Source organism: Cavia porcellus, unplaced genomic scaffold (genome assembly GCF_034190915.1).
Source record: "Cavia porcellus strain 051 isolate PalLab524CR breed Dunkin Hartley unplaced genomic scaffold, mCavPor4.1 scaffold_20, whole genome shotgun sequence".
In the NCBI taxonomy this organism is placed as follows: domain Eukaryota; kingdom Metazoa; phylum Chordata; class Mammalia; order Rodentia; family Caviidae; genus Cavia; species Cavia porcellus.
The window spans coordinates 67835922-67853773 of NW_026947503.1; the positions used below are offsets into that span (position 1 = coordinate 67835922).

The 17852-nt window shown below is 49.3% G+C and overlaps 1 protein-coding gene and 1 non-coding gene across 2 annotated transcripts; one reads left to right on the plus strand and one right to left on the minus strand.

Moving 5' to 3' along the window:
* Positions 1–4990: 4990 nt before the first annotated feature.
* LOC111755356 (small nucleolar RNA U13) lies at positions 4991–5092 on the minus strand. The gene has a single exon (XR_002789917.1). It is a non-coding gene; the product is annotated as a small nucleolar RNA U13 (small nucleolar RNA).
* A 6753-nt stretch (positions 5093–11845) lies between these two features.
* On the plus strand, positions 11846–17243 carry Tubb6 (tubulin beta 6 class V). The gene is given in 7 exon segments (XM_063232034.1): positions 11846–11933; positions 12026–12136; positions 12576–12628; positions 12728–12821; positions 15966–16040; positions 16043–16239; positions 16241–17243. Coding segments are annotated over 7 exon segments (1425 nt in total). The 3' UTR covers positions 17048–17243.
* The last annotated feature ends 609 nt before the right edge of the window (positions 17244–17852 follow it).

Here is a 17852-nt window from a genome sequence, read left to right on the forward strand (position 1 = left end):
CAACCATATGCTGTCTACAAGAAACCCATCTAACCCAAAAGAATACTCACAGACTGGAAGTCAAAAGATGGAAAACAATTCTTCATGCAACAGCAACCCAAAAAAAAGTGGGGGTAGCTATTCTGTTTGCAGACAATGTGAACTTCAAACCAATAATGATCGCAAAAGATAAAGAAGGTCACTACATACTGGTTAGAGGAAAACTTCAAGAAGAAGAGATAATTATCTTAAATATATATGCACCAAATTCCAGAGCACCCAGTTATATAAAACAAGTAATATAAAAAATGAAAAACCAATTAGCAGTAATACAATTATAACAGGAGATTTTAACACACCATTGACACCAATGGACAGATCAACCAGACAGAAAATCAGCAAAGAAATAAAAGAACTGAATCACACCTGTGAACAAATGCAATTGATAGACATATACAGAGTATTCTGCCCAACAACAACAGAATACAGATTCTTCTCAGCAGTACATGGGTCATTCTCTAAAATAGACAATATACTAACTCACAGAACATATTTAAACAAATGCAAAACAGTTGAAATTATCCCTTGCATGTTATCGGATCATAGCGCTATGAAATTAGAAATTAATGATAAAAGATACTGCAAAAATCCCACAAACACATGGAAACTGAATAACACACTCTTGAGTAATCAGTTGGTCACAGAGGAAATTAAAGAAGAAATTAAACAATACCTACAAACAAATGAAAACACAAATACAACTTACCAGAATCTGTGGGATGCAATGAAAGCTGTCCTCAGAGGAAAATTTATTGCACTGAGTTCCCACATCAGGAAAACAGAACGAACACAAATAAATAACCTGATGCTACACTCCACACAGCTAGAAAAAGAAGAGCAAGTCAAGCCCAAAGCCAAAAGAAGAGAGGAAATTATAAAAATTAGAGCAGAAATCAATGCAATAGAGACTAAGAAAACAATCCAAAAAACCAATGAATCAAACAGTTGGTTCTTTGAAAGAATAAATAAAATCGATAAGCCCCTAGCCAACCTTACTTTAAAAAAGGGAAGAAAAAGCTCAAATTCATGCAATAAGGAATGAAAAAGGTGAAATCACTACAGACTCTATAGAAATACAGAAGATCATCAACACCTATTTCAAAAACCTCTACTCTCAAAGGTTTGATAACACAGAAGAAATAGACAGATTCCTAGAAGCATATGAAGTACCAAAGCTGGGTCAAGAAGATGTAAAACTGCTGAAAGCCCAATTTCTATTAATGAAATCAAAAACATAATTAAGTCCTTACCTACAAAGAAGAGCCCAGGCCCAGAAGGATTCACTGCAGAATTCTACAAGAAATACAAAGAAGACCTAATGCTGACACTCCTCAAACTATTCAATGAAATTGAAAGGGAAGCAATCCTTCCTAAGTCATTCCTGGAAGCAAATATTACTCTAGTACCAAAACCTAAGAAAGACCCAACTGAAAAAGAGAACTATAGACCAATCTCCCTAATGAACACAGATGCAAAGATCCTCAATAAAATATTGGCAAATAGGATGCAGCAAATCATCAAGAAGATTATACACCATGACCAAGTGGGATTCATCTCAGGTATGCAGGGATGGTTCAACATATGTAAATCAATAAATGTAATCCACCATGTCAATAGATTCAAAAGAATCACATGATCATCTCTATAAATGCAAAAAAAGTTTCTGATAAGGTACAATTTATGTTAAGAACCTTGCAGAAAATTGGAATAGATGGTCTTTATAATAAAGGCCATTTATGACAAATCAACAGCCAATATCATACTAAATGGCCAAAAATTGAAGGCCTTTACTTTAAAATCAGGCACAAGACAAGGATGTCCTTTATCACCACTCCTATTTAATATAGTACTGGAAGTACTAGCCAGAGCAATCAGGCAAGAAAGAGAAATAAAAGGGGTAAAGATAGGAAAAGAAGAAGTTAAATTATCATTGTTTGCAGATGACATGATACTCTACATAGAAGACCCCCTAAACTCCATTGAAAGACTCTTAGATACAATAAATAAATTCAGTAATGTGGCTGGATACAAAATCAATACTCAGAAATCAATAGCATTCCTATACACTAACAACAAAATCACAGAGAGAGAAATAAGAGAAGCCACACCCTTCACACTAGCAACCAAAAAAATGAAATATTTAGGAATTATGCTCACGAAAGAAGTGAGAGACCTATACTGGGAAAATTATAATACACTGAAAAATGAAATTGAAGATGATCTCAGAAAATGGAAAAACATCCCTTGCTCATGGAGAGGAAGAATAAATGTTGTGAAAATGGCCATTCTCCCAAAACTCTTATACAGATTCAATGCAATCCCGATAAAAATACCATCAACATACCTCATAGATCTCGAGAAATCACTCCTAAAATTCATCTGGAACCAGAAGAGACCTAGAGTAGCCAAGACAGTTCTAAGCAACAAAGGCAAGGCAGGAGGCATCACAATCCCTGACTTGAAGTTATACTACAAAGCAACTGTAGTAAAATCAACATGGTATTGGAATCAAAACAGAGCTGAAGATCAGTGGAATAGATTAGAAGATACAACCACAACTATAAACACACTCAACCACTTTATCTTTGATAAAGGGGCCAAACATGTTCACTGGAAGAACGACAGTCTCTTTAATAAACGGTGTTGGAAAAACTGGCTCTCCATATGCCGAAAACTAAAACTAGACCCATGCCTATCACCATGTGCTAAAATAAAATCTAAAAGGATCAAAGATCTAAATATTGGGGCTGGGGATTTAGCGAAGCAGCATAAGCGCTTGCCTTGCAAGCAGGCAGTCGTGAGTTTGATCCCCGGTACCGATAAAAAGACAAAAAAAAAAAAAAAAAAGATCTAAATATTAAAACAGAAACACTAAATCTTTTGGAAGACAAATTGGGTAAAAACCTTGAAGACATAGGGTAGGTAGAGACTTCATGAACAAGACTCAAACCACACAGGAAATACTTCCCAGTCAATAACTGGGATCACCTCTTATTAAAAAGTTTCTGCACATCAAAAGAAATATCTAACATAGTGAAAAGAAAACCCACAAACTGGGAAAAAATCTTAGTGAACTGTCCCTCAGACAAAGGACTTCTGTCTAAAACATATAAAGAATTTTAAAAAATCAGACCCCCAATATTCAAAGACCTAATCCAAAAATGGGCATCTGAAATGATTACACAATTCTCAGATGAAGAAATACAAATGGCAAATAAATAATGAAAAAAGGTTCATCATCATTAGTCGTTAGAGAAATGCAAATTAAAACCACACTGAGATTTCATCTCACTCCTGAAAGAATGGCCAAGATCAAGAAATCCACCAACAACAAATGCTGGAGAGGCTGTGGGGAAAAAGGAACTGTTCTGCACTGTTGGTGGGAGTGTAGACTGGTGCAACCATTGTGGAGGTCAGTCTGGAGATTTCTCAGAAAGCTGGGACTGGAAACCCCATTTGACCCAGCTATTCCACTTCTAGGCATCTTCCCAGAAGAACTGAAAGCATCATACCACAGTGCACCCATGTTTATAGCAGCACAATTTGTAATAGCCAGATCTTGGAAACAACCTAAGTGTCCATCAACTGAGGAATGGATAAAAAAGTTGTGATATTTTTATACAATGGAATACTACTCAGCTATAAAGAATGATCACATTGAGACATTTATAAATAAATGGACGCAGCTTGAGACCATACTCATAAGTGAAATAAATCAAACTCACATGTATAAATACCGAATAGTTTCCCTAGTGTAAAAAATGATAAGAATACATAAAAGTACGCGGTAATCATGATTCCCAGTCATACTGATTTGAAGCCTATAATGTTTTCACTTATTAATTGGTATGGTTTTAATCTGGGTTGTTTGATTTTATTGTCTGTGATAGTACGAATAGGTATTTTGAAGAAAATAAGACAGCGTAATAGCTAGTGCTGATTTAATATCATCCTGTTTTGAAGTCCCATCAAGTTGTTGTTCATCTGTTTCCATTGGTTTTAGCGTGTTGTATCTTATTATATTTTAATATATGCAATAGTATAAACAAAATTTTTTATAGGCAAATAGATAATACAGAAACCGTTGTTCAGTTTCTGCTAGCTGGTCCTAAATACCCTGCAATACTTTCATTCTCTTCAATGGTTTCACACTTTCTTGATAAGTTTGGTGCTATAGTATACAAAGTTATACTCAAATATTTCAATGAAAGAGACACTATGGTAACTACTATTTAATGTCAGGCTATCTGGTGACGAAACACAATGATGCTTAAATTGTTCGGTTCTGACCTGTGTTGTTCTATTGATATTAATTTATTTCTTATTATCTTTTAATTAAGGGAAAACTAAAATTAAAAATAGCGGGATATATTATAGTAACTTTTTTGTTTTCCTATTAACCTGATTTGAACTCCTGTATTGTTCTCCACACCTTGTTCTGATTTTATTATATTCTGTTTTGTTTAATAGTACCAAATTTGAGGGTATAGGCAACCACTTTGAAGGCAACAAGATATTCTATGATGCCCATTATAGTTTGACTATTATCTTCTTTGGAAGTCCTGTAAGGTCTCCAATGTGGGTTTTATTGGTCTTGTTCTGTACTGTTTTGTTCAATTCTATTATACCAGATGATACAGGCAACACTTTTTAAGATAGCAAGAGGCGTAATGGTAACCATTGTTGATCACCTGGTAATCTCTTTTTGCATTATATACTATGTCCATCCTCCTGTTCTGACTCTGTTTTGCTTTGTCACATTGGGGGTGTTTTTGTTCTGTTTTGTTTTGTTTTGTTTTGTTTTGTTTTGTTTTGTTTTGTTTTTCCTCTTCAAAGAAAAAGTTATAAGAACTGTGGGAGTAATAAAACCCAAAATGTGTAATTGTTAGCGTAAAAAAGAAAGGAAAGAAAGTGATCTAAAGGATATAACTGCATGTATATTTTTTTTTTACATCAGATGGGTAATGTGCCGAGGTCGTAACAAGGTTCAAAGGAGGCACATGTCATACATGGAGCATGAACAGCCAATCATCACGCTTATGAACCTGAGGATCAACTGCATGTATATTTAAGTGTGTAGGACAGAAAACCATATTGCTGAGTTTTTGTTGGATTATTGAACAGAACTGTCTGCAATCTCACTGTATTAATGTCCACTTGTATGCTTTAATTTTGTAATCTGGATAACTGTTTCTGAGATGACAATATGTAATCTATTAACTAGTGATTTCTTACTGTAAATTTTTTCTCTTGAAATTCTGTATTACTTCTACCCTTTTACTGTTTTGTTTTGTTTTTCTCTTTAAAATTTTTTTTAAAAAATCAAATGATTGTGTTTGATTTTCTCAAGTTTAGCTAAGAGAAATATCATTATTGTTCCTTGAGTCTAGAGCCCAGCACTACCCCCTGGGCCACAATGGCTTGGTTCCCTCTCCCTATCCCCTCTTTCCCCTCCCCTTCCTCTCCCTTAGCCCGCTGATTACACAAGGAGCTGGTGTAACTCTCACCTGAGGAGGAGCACCGCACGGAGAAATCTCCCTGCAACTTCTACATTTCCCTTTTACTTTCCCACTTGTGCCGGGGAGAGGGCAAGTGGAGAGCTTTCCTGTGAGCCTGCCACGATCACATCCTTCACTTTCACCTCTTGGATTGGGAGACAGCCACGTCGTCACTGCCCGTGCGGGTGGGCACTGGGCATGCCAGGCTTCCCCCCAGGTCTCTCTGTGAAATCAGACCCCTCCAGGCACCAGCTGGCCTGGGGCGCCCCCCCCTTCTCAAATCCTGGCCCCTGCCAGGCAGGTCCCCAACTGTCCTGGCCCCGAGGTGATCACATAAAAATAGCCAGGCACCTGTGGGGCCACTTCCTCAGCTGCTCTTTAGGGCTCAGTCTCAGCTGCTTGGTGCCCGGCCAGGGCTGAACTGGCTGTAGAGGTGTGCAGCAGCCCTAGCTCCCCATGGAACCCCACCTGGAATGGGCCCAGGACCAGGGCTCCACCTGCCCATGAGCTCTGCCCCAGTGCACTGCAGCTCAGCCAGCGCTGTGCAGTCATGGGAGCCGGGCTTGGGCTGGGTGTGGCTCCGAGGCAGAGCCCGTCTGACACCTTGGGTCGATACCCAGCACTCAACCACACAGCCAAAGCCAGAGGACCTGGGTCCACCGCACAGCTCAGGGCTGGTTGCTGGGCCCCCTCGGACTCAGTTTCCCCATCTGAAGAAAGCAAGTGACAGCTGCCCTGGACGAGATGCTCCCCAGAGGCCAGCACTAGGTGGCCCTCCACAGGTGCCTTGGAGCACGGCCCTTTGCAGTGTGGAGCAGCCCGGAAGTTTGGGTGTGCGACTGCTGAGAGCGGGGCAGGTTTCCTGCGGGGAGGAGACGCCAGCCTGTGTGGCTCAGCGTGTGCTTTCGGTCACCTCCTGGTCACAGCTGCTTCCCTATAAGTCTTAGGCAAGCAGAGTCCCGTCCCAGAGAGGCCCATTTGAGGGCCCCGACCTGCCCCCCAACCCTCCACCACCCTTCCAGGAGCACCAGGGCCCCAGTGACAAAAGCCAGCAGGATCGCAGTCCTCACAGTGAGGTGACAGCCAGGAAACGGACGGCCCCGTGTTATAACTCGGGCCCCAGTATAAAATCCAAGGAAGCAAGAGACTGAAATTTGGGAAGCAAAGGCTTTATTTCCAGGCCTGGCGACGAGTCTCCGGGAGCCAATTTGGAGACAGTGTCCCAGAGACTGAAGGGAGGAGTTTAAAGAGGCTGGAGGAAAAGGGGGGGGGGGCGACAAACCTGCAGAGCCATCAAACTTGTTGACCCGAATCTGGAAACTGTATTGCTGTCCACTTAGCTCTGACAACCTCGGGAGCCTTTGGCGCCTTTTGAGTTACTCCCATCCTGCAGATAAGAATTATCTGCAATAGCATTAGGAGAAGAAAGTAGAAAGCTAATTATCCCAGGACAGCTCGTTTTCGCTAGTGGGTGCGAAGGGGTCAAGAGTTACAAGAAGCTGAAACTTAAGTTTTACAAAGATCTGATATCTAACTCATTTGATGCATACAGAACAAAAGGAAAGCACCGATTGGGGTTTGGGCCATAGTATTTCCCGGTAATTTCTTTGAAGCTAAACAGTTCTTAAAATTGGGGCAGGCTCATTTTATGACAGATCATCACTGGGTCGGGAAGAGGTCACCAGAAACCCAAATTCTTTATGGCCTAGATAGATAGGTGAGGGGAGAGGGAGGCAATAAGTCGCCATACAGAACAGAAAACGGCAGTTATGTTTTTTTTCTTTCTGGGAAGGGAATCAAGGTCAGGTAAAGGGTTAAACTCATACGCAAATCTCTCTGCACACAAGCAAGTTACTTCAAACAAGTGTAAATTAGGGCCATCCTAGTTTTCTTTAGCTCTTTAGCAGAGAATAGAGGCACCTAACAGTGATTAACAACCCTAGTTAGCTTGTTTTAGCACAACTTCTGTAGTTTGTAGCGGGCAGCAATGGTTAACATATCAATTAGGTGAGATTCTTGCAATTCTTTACAGAGGAGAGTATTGCTCAACATATCAATTAAGTCACTTAACATATCAGTTAGGGAGAAAGGATTAAAAAAAACACATTTAGTAAGTCACGTTGCAGGTTTGCTATAATACACATATAACGAAGCTATTTTCTTAGAGTCCAACACCGGGAAGTGCGGTCCCAGTGGGGCCAGCTCAGGGTAGGGTGGCCACATAGACTGTGAGGTTGTAGCCCGGAGCAGGAGGTGCAAGCTCTGCCTGAGACTTGGGCATCTGAGGGGTGGTGTTGGGCCGGGGCCAGAGAGTTCGCTACAGACTTGTACTCTAGAAAAAATAACTTTGTTATATTTGTATCATACCAAAATACCTGTACTGTGGCCTTACTGTACCTGTGTTTCCCTTTCCCCTTCTCCCTCTGGGTGACCTAATTGATATGTTAACCAATGCTCTCCTCTATAAAGAATTAACTTCCCGGTCCTCTCCTAAGGAAAACAAAGGTTGTTAATTGCTGCTAGACCGCTCTATTCTCTGCTGAGAAAAGCAGGATCTTCCCCATTAGCCTATCTCCTGATCCACGCCCATGACCTTTACTTTGGGAGCTGTGATAGGTACTAGGGAGGAGCAGCAAGGATAGAGGAGAGATACAGCTTTTGGGGTCTCCAGCGGCACTGTGTCTCTGGGCCCAGGGTAAAATATATCAGCGCTGCTTTTTAAAATATGTTTTTGCCTTATTTTTTAACCTCGAGCTTGGGGCCTCATTTGTGGATTACTGATAGAACTGTGGGGGACCGGCGGCTGAAAAGATAAGTATGAAATTGAAAGGTTTGGCCCAGACAGGACACTGTAGCCAGGAAAGCCACAACCGGAAGCAGGAAGCCCCATCTTGCCCTGCCCCTAGGAAGTTACCTGTGACGCCATCTTCCCGCCCCTGGGAATTTACATATGGCGCCAAACCTAGGACCAATGGGCTACCTGTGTATCCCTAATGCCCGCCTTAGGTTCCACCCCAAACCGAGGCTATTTACAGGCCCCCACGCCGCGTGTCCGCCGGAGAGATCGCCGGACGCCAGCGGTGGGGGTTGCCGGTCATCTCTCTCCGTGTTCTCAGAATAAAGGCCGCTTTTTATTTTACATTTCTCATCTTTTGTTAATATTTTTCATCTTTTGGAAATATCTCTATCAGAAATATAAATGACCTTTATTTTGAGAATGCAGGGAGAGACACCCCTGATCCCCTGGGGCACAGCATGTCCACCGGGGTCGGCAATCTCTCCATGGAACACGCAGAATGAGGCACATAAGTAGCCTGGGTTTGGGGTGGAACCTAAGGGGGCATTAAGGATGCACAGGTAGCCCATTGGTCTTTGTTTGGTGCCAGAGGTTAATTCTTAAGGGTGGGGAGATAGGAGCTCTTTGGCTTTACCGGCTACAGTATCCTGTCTGGGCCAAAACCCTTTCAAAGACAGACTAGGTGTGGGCAGTGCTCAGTTCCGGCCTGGCCACGGGGCACCGAGGAGGCCCTCACTGAACTGGAGCCCAGGCCTGGAGACAGCACAGAGCCCCGAGGTGGGGCGGCCAGGCTGGCAGGGTGGAGGCGCCACAACTCTGTATTCAGTGGAGTGGCCAAGAGGGTGCCAACCCAGTGAGCCCTGCCCGGGGCGCTGGCCAGGCCCCCATCCCTGCCAGCGGTCCGGTCCCCTGCTGTGGTTGTCCAGGAGCAGGGACAGGTCTGATCTGGTGTGAACCCGATGTACAGGCGCATGCAGGATAGGGCGGGAGGAGGGGCAGGAAGTTTCCAGTGCCAGCCTGGCCCCAGTTCGGGTGTCTCCTGTGTGTGTGTGCAAATGACCCAACCGGGGACTGAGGCACACGTGTGTGTGCTGTCCTTGTGAGCTGCACTGCCAGCCCTGAATGTGTATCTTTAATGTAGAACAAACCTCCATGGCTTTATTAAATTAAATATTTATTTATGTATTTACTCCGGTGGAACCGAATCCAGGGTCTTTGCACTGAACTACTCATTCATTCATTTTTGATATAGTGTCTTGCTAAGTTGCCCAGGGAGAGCTTGAATTGACCACCCTCCCACCTCAGCCTCCCAGCGGGTGTGTACCACCACACCCAGGTGCCCGTGCCTTTCAGCAAGCCTGAGGCATATCCAGATCTGTGCCTCGATGGACTGCCCTGGTCGTGCTCCTGCCCCAGCCCCAGCCCCCTCAGGCCCGAGAATGAACCCTCTCACCCACTGACACAACCCAACCTGGGTTGACCCTGCCACAGGTACTCACCCTGGCCTCCCGGTGAGACCAGCAGCAGCTGAGACCCAGAAGGGGGTGGCTGTGAGTCAGTCTGTGCCCTGAGCCACATCCAGTTGCCTGAGCTCCTGGGCCGAGGGCTGGGACAGGCAGTGGTGACCTCAAGGCTTCAAGTAGCTGACTGAGGAGGGTGCACAGGCAGATTGAGGTGTCAGAGATGTGAGGACAAAGGGGAGTCAGTCTTCTGCCTGCCTGCTTCTCGCTCTGTTGGATTCGTGTGCACACACAGCACACAGCACACTCAGCACACACAACACTCAGTGATAGAATTTTCAGTGCAAAAGGAAACCATCTGATAGGATTTTGGCACGGCTGAAAAGATAAGAAATATGAAATAAAAGACACCTTTATTTTAAGAATGTGGGGAGAAACCCCATGACCCTCTGCGGTCTGGCATTCTCTCCACCAGACATGTGGAGTGGGGGCATACATGTAGCTTAGGTTTGGGGTGGTGCCTAAGGGGCATTAGTGATACACAGGTAGCCTATTGGTATTCATTTCACACCACAGGTAAATTCCTAGGGGAGGGAAGATGACCTAAAGATAGAGCCCCTTGGTTCCGCCTGCCTCCAAGGCTTTACCAGCTACAGTGTCCCATCTGGGGCAAAAACCTTTCACTCAGCACACACAGTACACTCAGCACACTCAGCACACACAGCACACTCAGCACACACAGTACACAGCACACTCAGCACACTCAGCACACACAGCACACTCAGGACACAGCACACTCAGCACACACAGGACACAGCACACTCAGCACACAGAAAACACAGCACACTCAGGACACAGCACACACAGCACACTCAGCACACACAGCACACTCAGGACACAGCACACACAGCACACTCAGCACACTCAGGACACAGCACACACAGCACACTCAGCACACACAGCACACTCAGGACACAGCACACACAGCACACTCAGCACACACAGAAAACACAGCACATAGCACACTCAGGACACAGCACACACGTCACACACTCCGCACATAGCACACACAGTACACAGCACACAGCACACTCAGCACACACAGCACACTCAGCACACACAGCACACACAGAAAACACAGCACACAGCACACTCAGGACACAGCACACACGTCACACACTCCGCACATAGCACACACAGTACACAGCACACAGCACACTCAGCACACACAGCACACTCAGCACACACAGCACACTCAGGACACAGCACACTCAGCACACAGCACACACAGCACACTCGGCACACACAGCACACTCAACACTCACAGCACACACAGTACACACACACACACACACACACTGCACCCTGGAGAGGAAACTGTTTCAGTTTAAAATGTATCTTTTCTTAAGGATCCTGGTCTAAAATGTTGAGGAACTTTCTCTCACATGATTTTTTTTTTTTTTTCCTGCTCCTTTGCGAATATCTAAAAAGACGTCACTGCTCCGGAGCAGAAACCGCAAGTTCTAAGTTCTGGGCGTAGGGAGAGACTACGGGAGGGTGGCGAGAGTTTCCTGCAGTCCTGGACGGGAGGCCCCGGCCCGCCCTGGTCCCTGCCCAATGGGAACTGCGCTGTTTCCACAGTTTTACCGCAACAGCGTCGTGTGTCCTTCCCAAAACTGCGCGGCCTCGGGGCCTGAAAGACAGGACAGGACAGCAGATGCAGGCCCAGCACCCACACGTGGGAGTCCCCCATCTCATTTTGGGGGGTTGGGAGGTGGGGTTACCAGGCTCCAGGAGTCATTTCCTGTCCACACAGAGGGGGGCTTTATTCAAGCGGCAGTGAGGACAGGCCTGGCACCCAGAATCCCAAGCACGGGGGAGAAGGGCATTCCAGGCCCCCTCTGTGGGCCCGTTGGGCACAGGGGTGGGCACTGCACAAGGGTCCTGCCATGCCCTCCTCCTGGGGACCACTTCCATCCCTGGCTGGACAAGGCCACCAGGAACTCTCTTTGGTAAGAGCTTGGCATGGGATGAGGGGGGTGTCAGGCAACATGTGGCATGTATGTGCACACGCGTGTGTGACCACAGACATAGCCCTTTTCCACAAAGTCAAGAAAATCAAGCTGCTGGGGGCACAGGGTGCAGGCAGCTGTGGCAGATGGGCCCTTCTCACCCAGGAGACCCTGGGACCTGGGGGTGATGCCTGTAGGTGGCTGTCTCCCTCCCTGTAGCCCAGAAGTATGTGCCCAGGGCGGCGCTGGTGGACCTGGAACGGGGCACGATGGACAGCGTGAGGTCCGGGCCCCTGGGGCAGCTCTTCCCGCCCGACAGCTTCATCTTCGGTGAGTGCCAGCCACCTGCTTCCCTTTGCCTGTGTGTTAACCTGTGGCACCAGGGATGGAAGCTAAAGGCCTCTGATAGGCCAACAGCCTCACCTCCACTCACATCTGGTCACTTTCTGGGCCTGATGGGGAGCAGCACATTGGAAAAGCCAGGGTGCAAATCAGTCAAGCACGTGGCCCTCCCAGGTGGGCTGCCTGCAGGACATGCACTCCTGGGTAGCCTGTCCTCGGCTGTCAGGGGCCAGGGCTCCCAGGGATCACACGTGGGGCCAGAGCCTGCACTTGGAGCTACCTACCCGGGCATCTGCAGAGAGGCCTCTTAGTGGCAGGAAGAGCGAGCTTTGGACAGCAGCTCCTTCCTCCCCCCTCCTGGAGCCAGCTCTCACTAGCCCTGGGTCTCCTGTGGGTAATTCTCATGTTACCCTCCCTCTCACCGCAGGCCTGTCCTCCTTCTGCCACCCTCCCCGCCTCTCCCCACCTGCCCTCTGCAAGGTGTGTCTGACAAGGATAAGACTCAGTTTCCAAAGGCAGTGTCACGGCAAAGCATGGGCGGTCATTGCGGAGCTGGTGTAACCATGGTTTCTCTGCCAGGACCTCCACAAGTCCCGTTCTCAGTTCAGATCCACTGAAGACGGTTTTGACAGGAGACTGCTGAGGGGATACGGCCTCAGCTTCCTGGCCTGGGGTGAGCAGCTTCATGGAATGGGGCAGGCTCGGTGCCCCAGACCCTACCTAAGGCCATGGCCAAGGTGGGGCTGCATCAGGAAGGAGGTCCGGACTGCCCTTTAGTCCTGAAACCAGGCACCAGGAAGGCAAGAGCACCCAGCCTGGTCTCATAAATCTCTGGGCATTTGCTGCACACCTCCAATCGCAGCACTTGGGGAGGCTGAGGCAGGAGGGTCGGCACAGAGCCATGCACATCCTACCCACAGGACAGCTGTGGGTTTCTTAGCTAATGCGAGAAGCTCACTTTGCTGCTAAATTCCCTGAGGTGAGGTGCCTGGGCCAACTGTACTTCAGATTCAGATTCCAGAGAACCGGACCTGAGCCAGCTGCCCAACCTGCAGCCCCCAGGCGTGAGGGGAAGGATCCCAGAACCTAGGAGGAGGTGACACTGTCACGGGGGTGACCTGGCCTGTGAGTAAATCCACGGAGACCCTAGAGGGGGAGTGGGGATAAAAAGGAAACAGACACAAAGAGCAGAGACAAGTTGAGGAATTCCAATCAAGTGTCTCCTTATTCAAGGAATGAGTATCAAATATATAGGGTATTGGGGAGGAGGGAATTGGGTGCTGAGAAATCAGCAGGTAACTTAGCAGCAGTGGCAAGATGGAGGTTCATAGGTCAGTTCGAATTTCCCGTGGGGCGGGCTCAATATGCATAGTCCCTGAAAAATGGGGCCAGGCTAAACGAGTTATGCAAAATGCTGCTTAATTACCAAACTTAACTCCTAGAGGGAATTAAGGTGGTGCGGCCTGCAGATGTAAGGTGGCAGCCAATTACAGGGCTTCCCACACAGGGGCATGGCCTTGGGGTCACTGACGGGTCTGTGATCTTAGGGCTTGGGGGTGATTTCGTTCTTGTTTGTGGCACAGGCCAGACGCCAGGTCGGTCCCCTTCAGGTTCTAAGAGCGAAAGTGGCTTGGAGCCCAGTTTTTGGCACCTTGGCCAGGCTTCGGGGGAGGGATCTAACTGACAAGCTGCTGCATGGGGCCCGCAGGTGTCCAGGGAGCTGCTTTGTGCTCCTGACTTGGGGCCGGAGGGGGAGTGAATGGCAGAGCCCTTGGGGGCCAGAGTCCCATCCGTCACTGGTGCCCAGGTGGACACGCAGGTGTTATGAAGAGAAATCAGATGTCAACTTAAAAATGAACTCAAGGCCTACAGCTTGAAGCACCTTTTCATGTGTGAGGAACAATTCATCACAGACATGTGCAGTGTCCAGAGGGGATGTGAGTTCCTCTGCCCCTTTGGATGAGCGCTGCCTATCTCAGGAAAACTGTAGCGACAGCCTGCAGTTCTGCAGGAGCCCTGCCATTGCCGGGTGATGTGTGCCTGAGCCTTGGGGCCCCTGCACTGCTGCCTACTCCAGTTTGGGCCGCTGTTCCAGGGTGACTGCCAGGTGTGGCCTCCACTGCCACCCTTCCTGGCTGCCATTTCTGGAGCTCTTGGTGCTGACGCCTCTGGTGTTTGCTGCTCTCTCAAGATGATCTCTGGGTGCTCTACCCAGGGCAGATTTACAGGCCCTTCGGAGGCTGCACCACTGGGGAGCAGACTGACAGGCCACCCCACGCTGGTCCCTACACTGCGAGGAGCCTTCCTCCAACCAGGGGACCTGTGGGCACTGCTGCTCGTACTGGACCCATGTCTGGTCAGAGTCAGGCTCGCTGACTCTTGCAGAGATGGGCCCAGGTAGCTGACTGACAGCCTTCGCATCTCTGGGAAAAGTGGGGGGGGCTGAGATGTGGGTCCCTGGGGATGGCCGGCTGTTTGTCGCAGCTGACTGGGCTCAGAGGCAAGGGACATTGACACCAGGCCTGATGTTAGTCGCATGGGTGCTCTCCTCCTCTTGAGGCAGCAGGGCCCCTCTTGAGGGGTGCAGGGCCACAGCTGACAGTGAGCTGTACTATGTGGGGGGCCAGACGTGGGTGGCTGCTAAACCCCAGGGAAGACACCAAGGCCAGTCCTCCAGGTGTCCTGTCCTCGGGAGGCCCGGGGCAGACTGGCCGGGCTGCGGCCACCAGCTGTGTAGGGAAATGCAGAAGTGAGGCCTTTCCTGTCCCGAGCCCTCCAGTGCTAGGGCCTCATCCTGCTGAGGAACAGACTCAAAGACAGCGCCAGGCTTCCCAAGTTGACGCTCTGGAAGTAAGGCCAGTCTGCGGGTGCCGCACCGGCAGTTCACAGGCTGCCTGGCTCCAGTCACTCGAGCTCTGCAGATGCAACACAAAATCCTTCCAGCACCTCACGCTCCTTCCTGGGCCTGAAGTTACCTGAGGGCAAGATGGCTTCCTGAGCATTTCATCTCGGGTGCAAAATAAGCAGCTGGAAAACACTGTAGCAGAGACTCCAGAGGACAAGTGAGAGGTGTTCATATGGAAGTATTTCTACAGAGAATCCCTTGTCCAAGGAACCACAGAACGAAGTGTTTGGATTTCAGATTTTCCTGCATTTTGGAACACTCGAACACACCTAACATGAGAATTTGGTGTTGGGATCCACATCTAAACACAGGTGGTAGTGCACACCTGTAATCCCAGCACTTGGGAGGCTGAGGTAGGAGGATTGCTGTGAATTTGAGGAAGGCTGGGCTGCAAAGGGAGTTCAAGACCAGCCTAAACGCAGAGCAAGATGCTGGTGCCCCCCTAAAATCCCACGAGGTTCATGTGTGTCACGCACACTTCATACACACAGCCTGAAGGTAATTTCACTCAGTATTTTTAATGTGCCTAGGTTTTGACTGCAACCTCTCACGTGAGGTCAGATACAGAATTTTCTACTTAGGGCACCGTGTTGGCAGAAGTTTTGGGTTTTGGAATGTTTTCGGGTTTTAGTTCTGAGTAGGGATGGCTGACTTACACAAACTTCACAGAGCTCTAATAAGAGGTGAAGCTGGCTTTGGTGGTGGCTGCACTGGTGATGGAGCCCAGGGCTTCACACCAGAGCTATACCCCAACCCTTTTCTTCACTTTCTATTTTTGAAACAGGATCTAGGCTGTGCTTGAGCTTCTGATCCCCGTGCTTCAGCCTCCCAGAGTGCTGGGATGACGGGGTAGTGCAAGGGCCTGGTAGGTGCTTCCTCAGGCTTGCCCTACCCACCACTCCACCGGAACAGCGCTAAACTCGTGCTCTCTTGCAGGACAGACAGGCGCCGGCAATAACTGGGCAAAGGGCCACTACACGGAGGGTGCAAGCTGGTGGACTCGGTGCTGGACACAGTGAGGCGAGAGTGTGAGCGCTGTGACTGCCTGCAGGGCTTCTAGCTGGCACACTCGCTGGGCGGCAGCACAGGCTCAGGGCTGGGCACACTGCTGCTGGGCAAGATCTGTGAGGAGTTCCCTGACCGCATGGTGAATACCTTCAGTGTCATGCAGTCACCCAAGGTGTCAAGACACCATGGTGGAGCCCTACAACGGGGCCTTGTCTGTGCACCAGCTAGTGGAGTACACAGACCAGATCTACTGCATCAACAACGAGGCGCTGTACGACATCTGCTTCCGCATGCTCAAACTGGCCACACCCACCTACGGTGACCTCAACCACCTGGTGTCAGCCACCATGAGCGGAGTGACCACGTCCCTGCGCTTCCCGGGCCAGCTCAACGGAGACCTGCACAAGCTGGCCGTGAACATGGTGCCCTTTCCACGCCTGCACTTCTTCATGCCTGGCTTTGTGCCCCTGACCGCGCGGGGCAGCCAGCAGTTCTGCACCCTGACTGTGCCCGAGCTGACCCAGCAGATGTTCAATGCCAAGAACGTGATGGCTGCCTGCGACCTGCGCCATGGCCGCTTCCTCACCATGGCCACAGTCTTCCATGGCCACGTGTCCATGCAGGAGGTGGACGAGCAGATGCTGGCTGCCCAGAGCAAGCACAGCAGCCACTTTGTGGAGTGGATCCCCAACAACGTCAGGGTGGCTGTGTGTGATATCCCACCTCGTGGCCTCCCCACGTCAGCCACCTTCATTGGCAACAGCATGGCCATCCAGGAGCTGTTCAAGCGCATCTTGGAGCAGTTCATGGCCATATTCTGGCGCAAGGCTTTCCTGCACTGGTTCACAGGTGAGGGCAAGGATGAGATGGAGTTCACCGAGGCTGAGAGCAACATGAACGACCTGGTGTCCGAGTCCCAGCAGCACCAGGAAGCCACGGCCGGTAACGAGGCCTTCGAGGAAGGCGAGGAGGAGGTCCTGGAGTAATGCCAAGCTGCACTGCTGTGCCTCGGCTCAGATGGTGCCCGGTGGCCACAGCAGGACACAGGGACACTGGACACTGGAGGGAGCACAGAGGGCAGCAGACAGGTGTGCAGCTGTGGGCGGAGGCCATTTCACCCTGTGAGGTAGAGCTGGCAGCTCAGCGCTGCCTCATTTGAATCCGATGGGGCCGTTGCAGCAGCCCCTCAATAAAATACGTTGCTCTGTGGCTTCTGCTGTGTGCCTGCTTGCATGGCCCCTGGTCACTGGCCTCTTGCACAGTGCAGGGTACCCACATCCCTGAGGGCAGGGCACTTCCCACACCCGAGACTTCAGGAGCAATGGTGCCTTCCCAGGCCCAGAGCAGAGGCACAGGTGAAGCCCTTCCAGCCCTCTGCACGTTCCCTTGGTGCCAGCCAGCCTCGGGGTGGAGCCCCTGGGCAGGCAGCCCCACTGAGGCCCAGGTTCCTCCTGGGCCCTGTGGGTGGTTTGGCCTTTGGATAGGGCAGGCAGTGCTGGGGGGCAGGATCTGGTACACCCTGTGCACCCAGGGTCTCCTGGACTGGACTGGCAGCACCGGCAACTGCCCCAGGTCCCTGCACGGCTTCTCTGTTCTCAGTTCTCCCTTGCCCCCCTGGCTGTCCACGTGGGTATTGCTTGTCCCCTGGGAAGGCCAAGGGTGATCAGCCCTGGCCTCTCCTGTCCACCTGTGCCTGAGAAGCCACCACACACATCTGCAGCACACACCCTTTAACCACCGCTACCCTGCAGGGGTGAGGCAGACAGAGCAAGCACCCTGCCAGACCCTGAC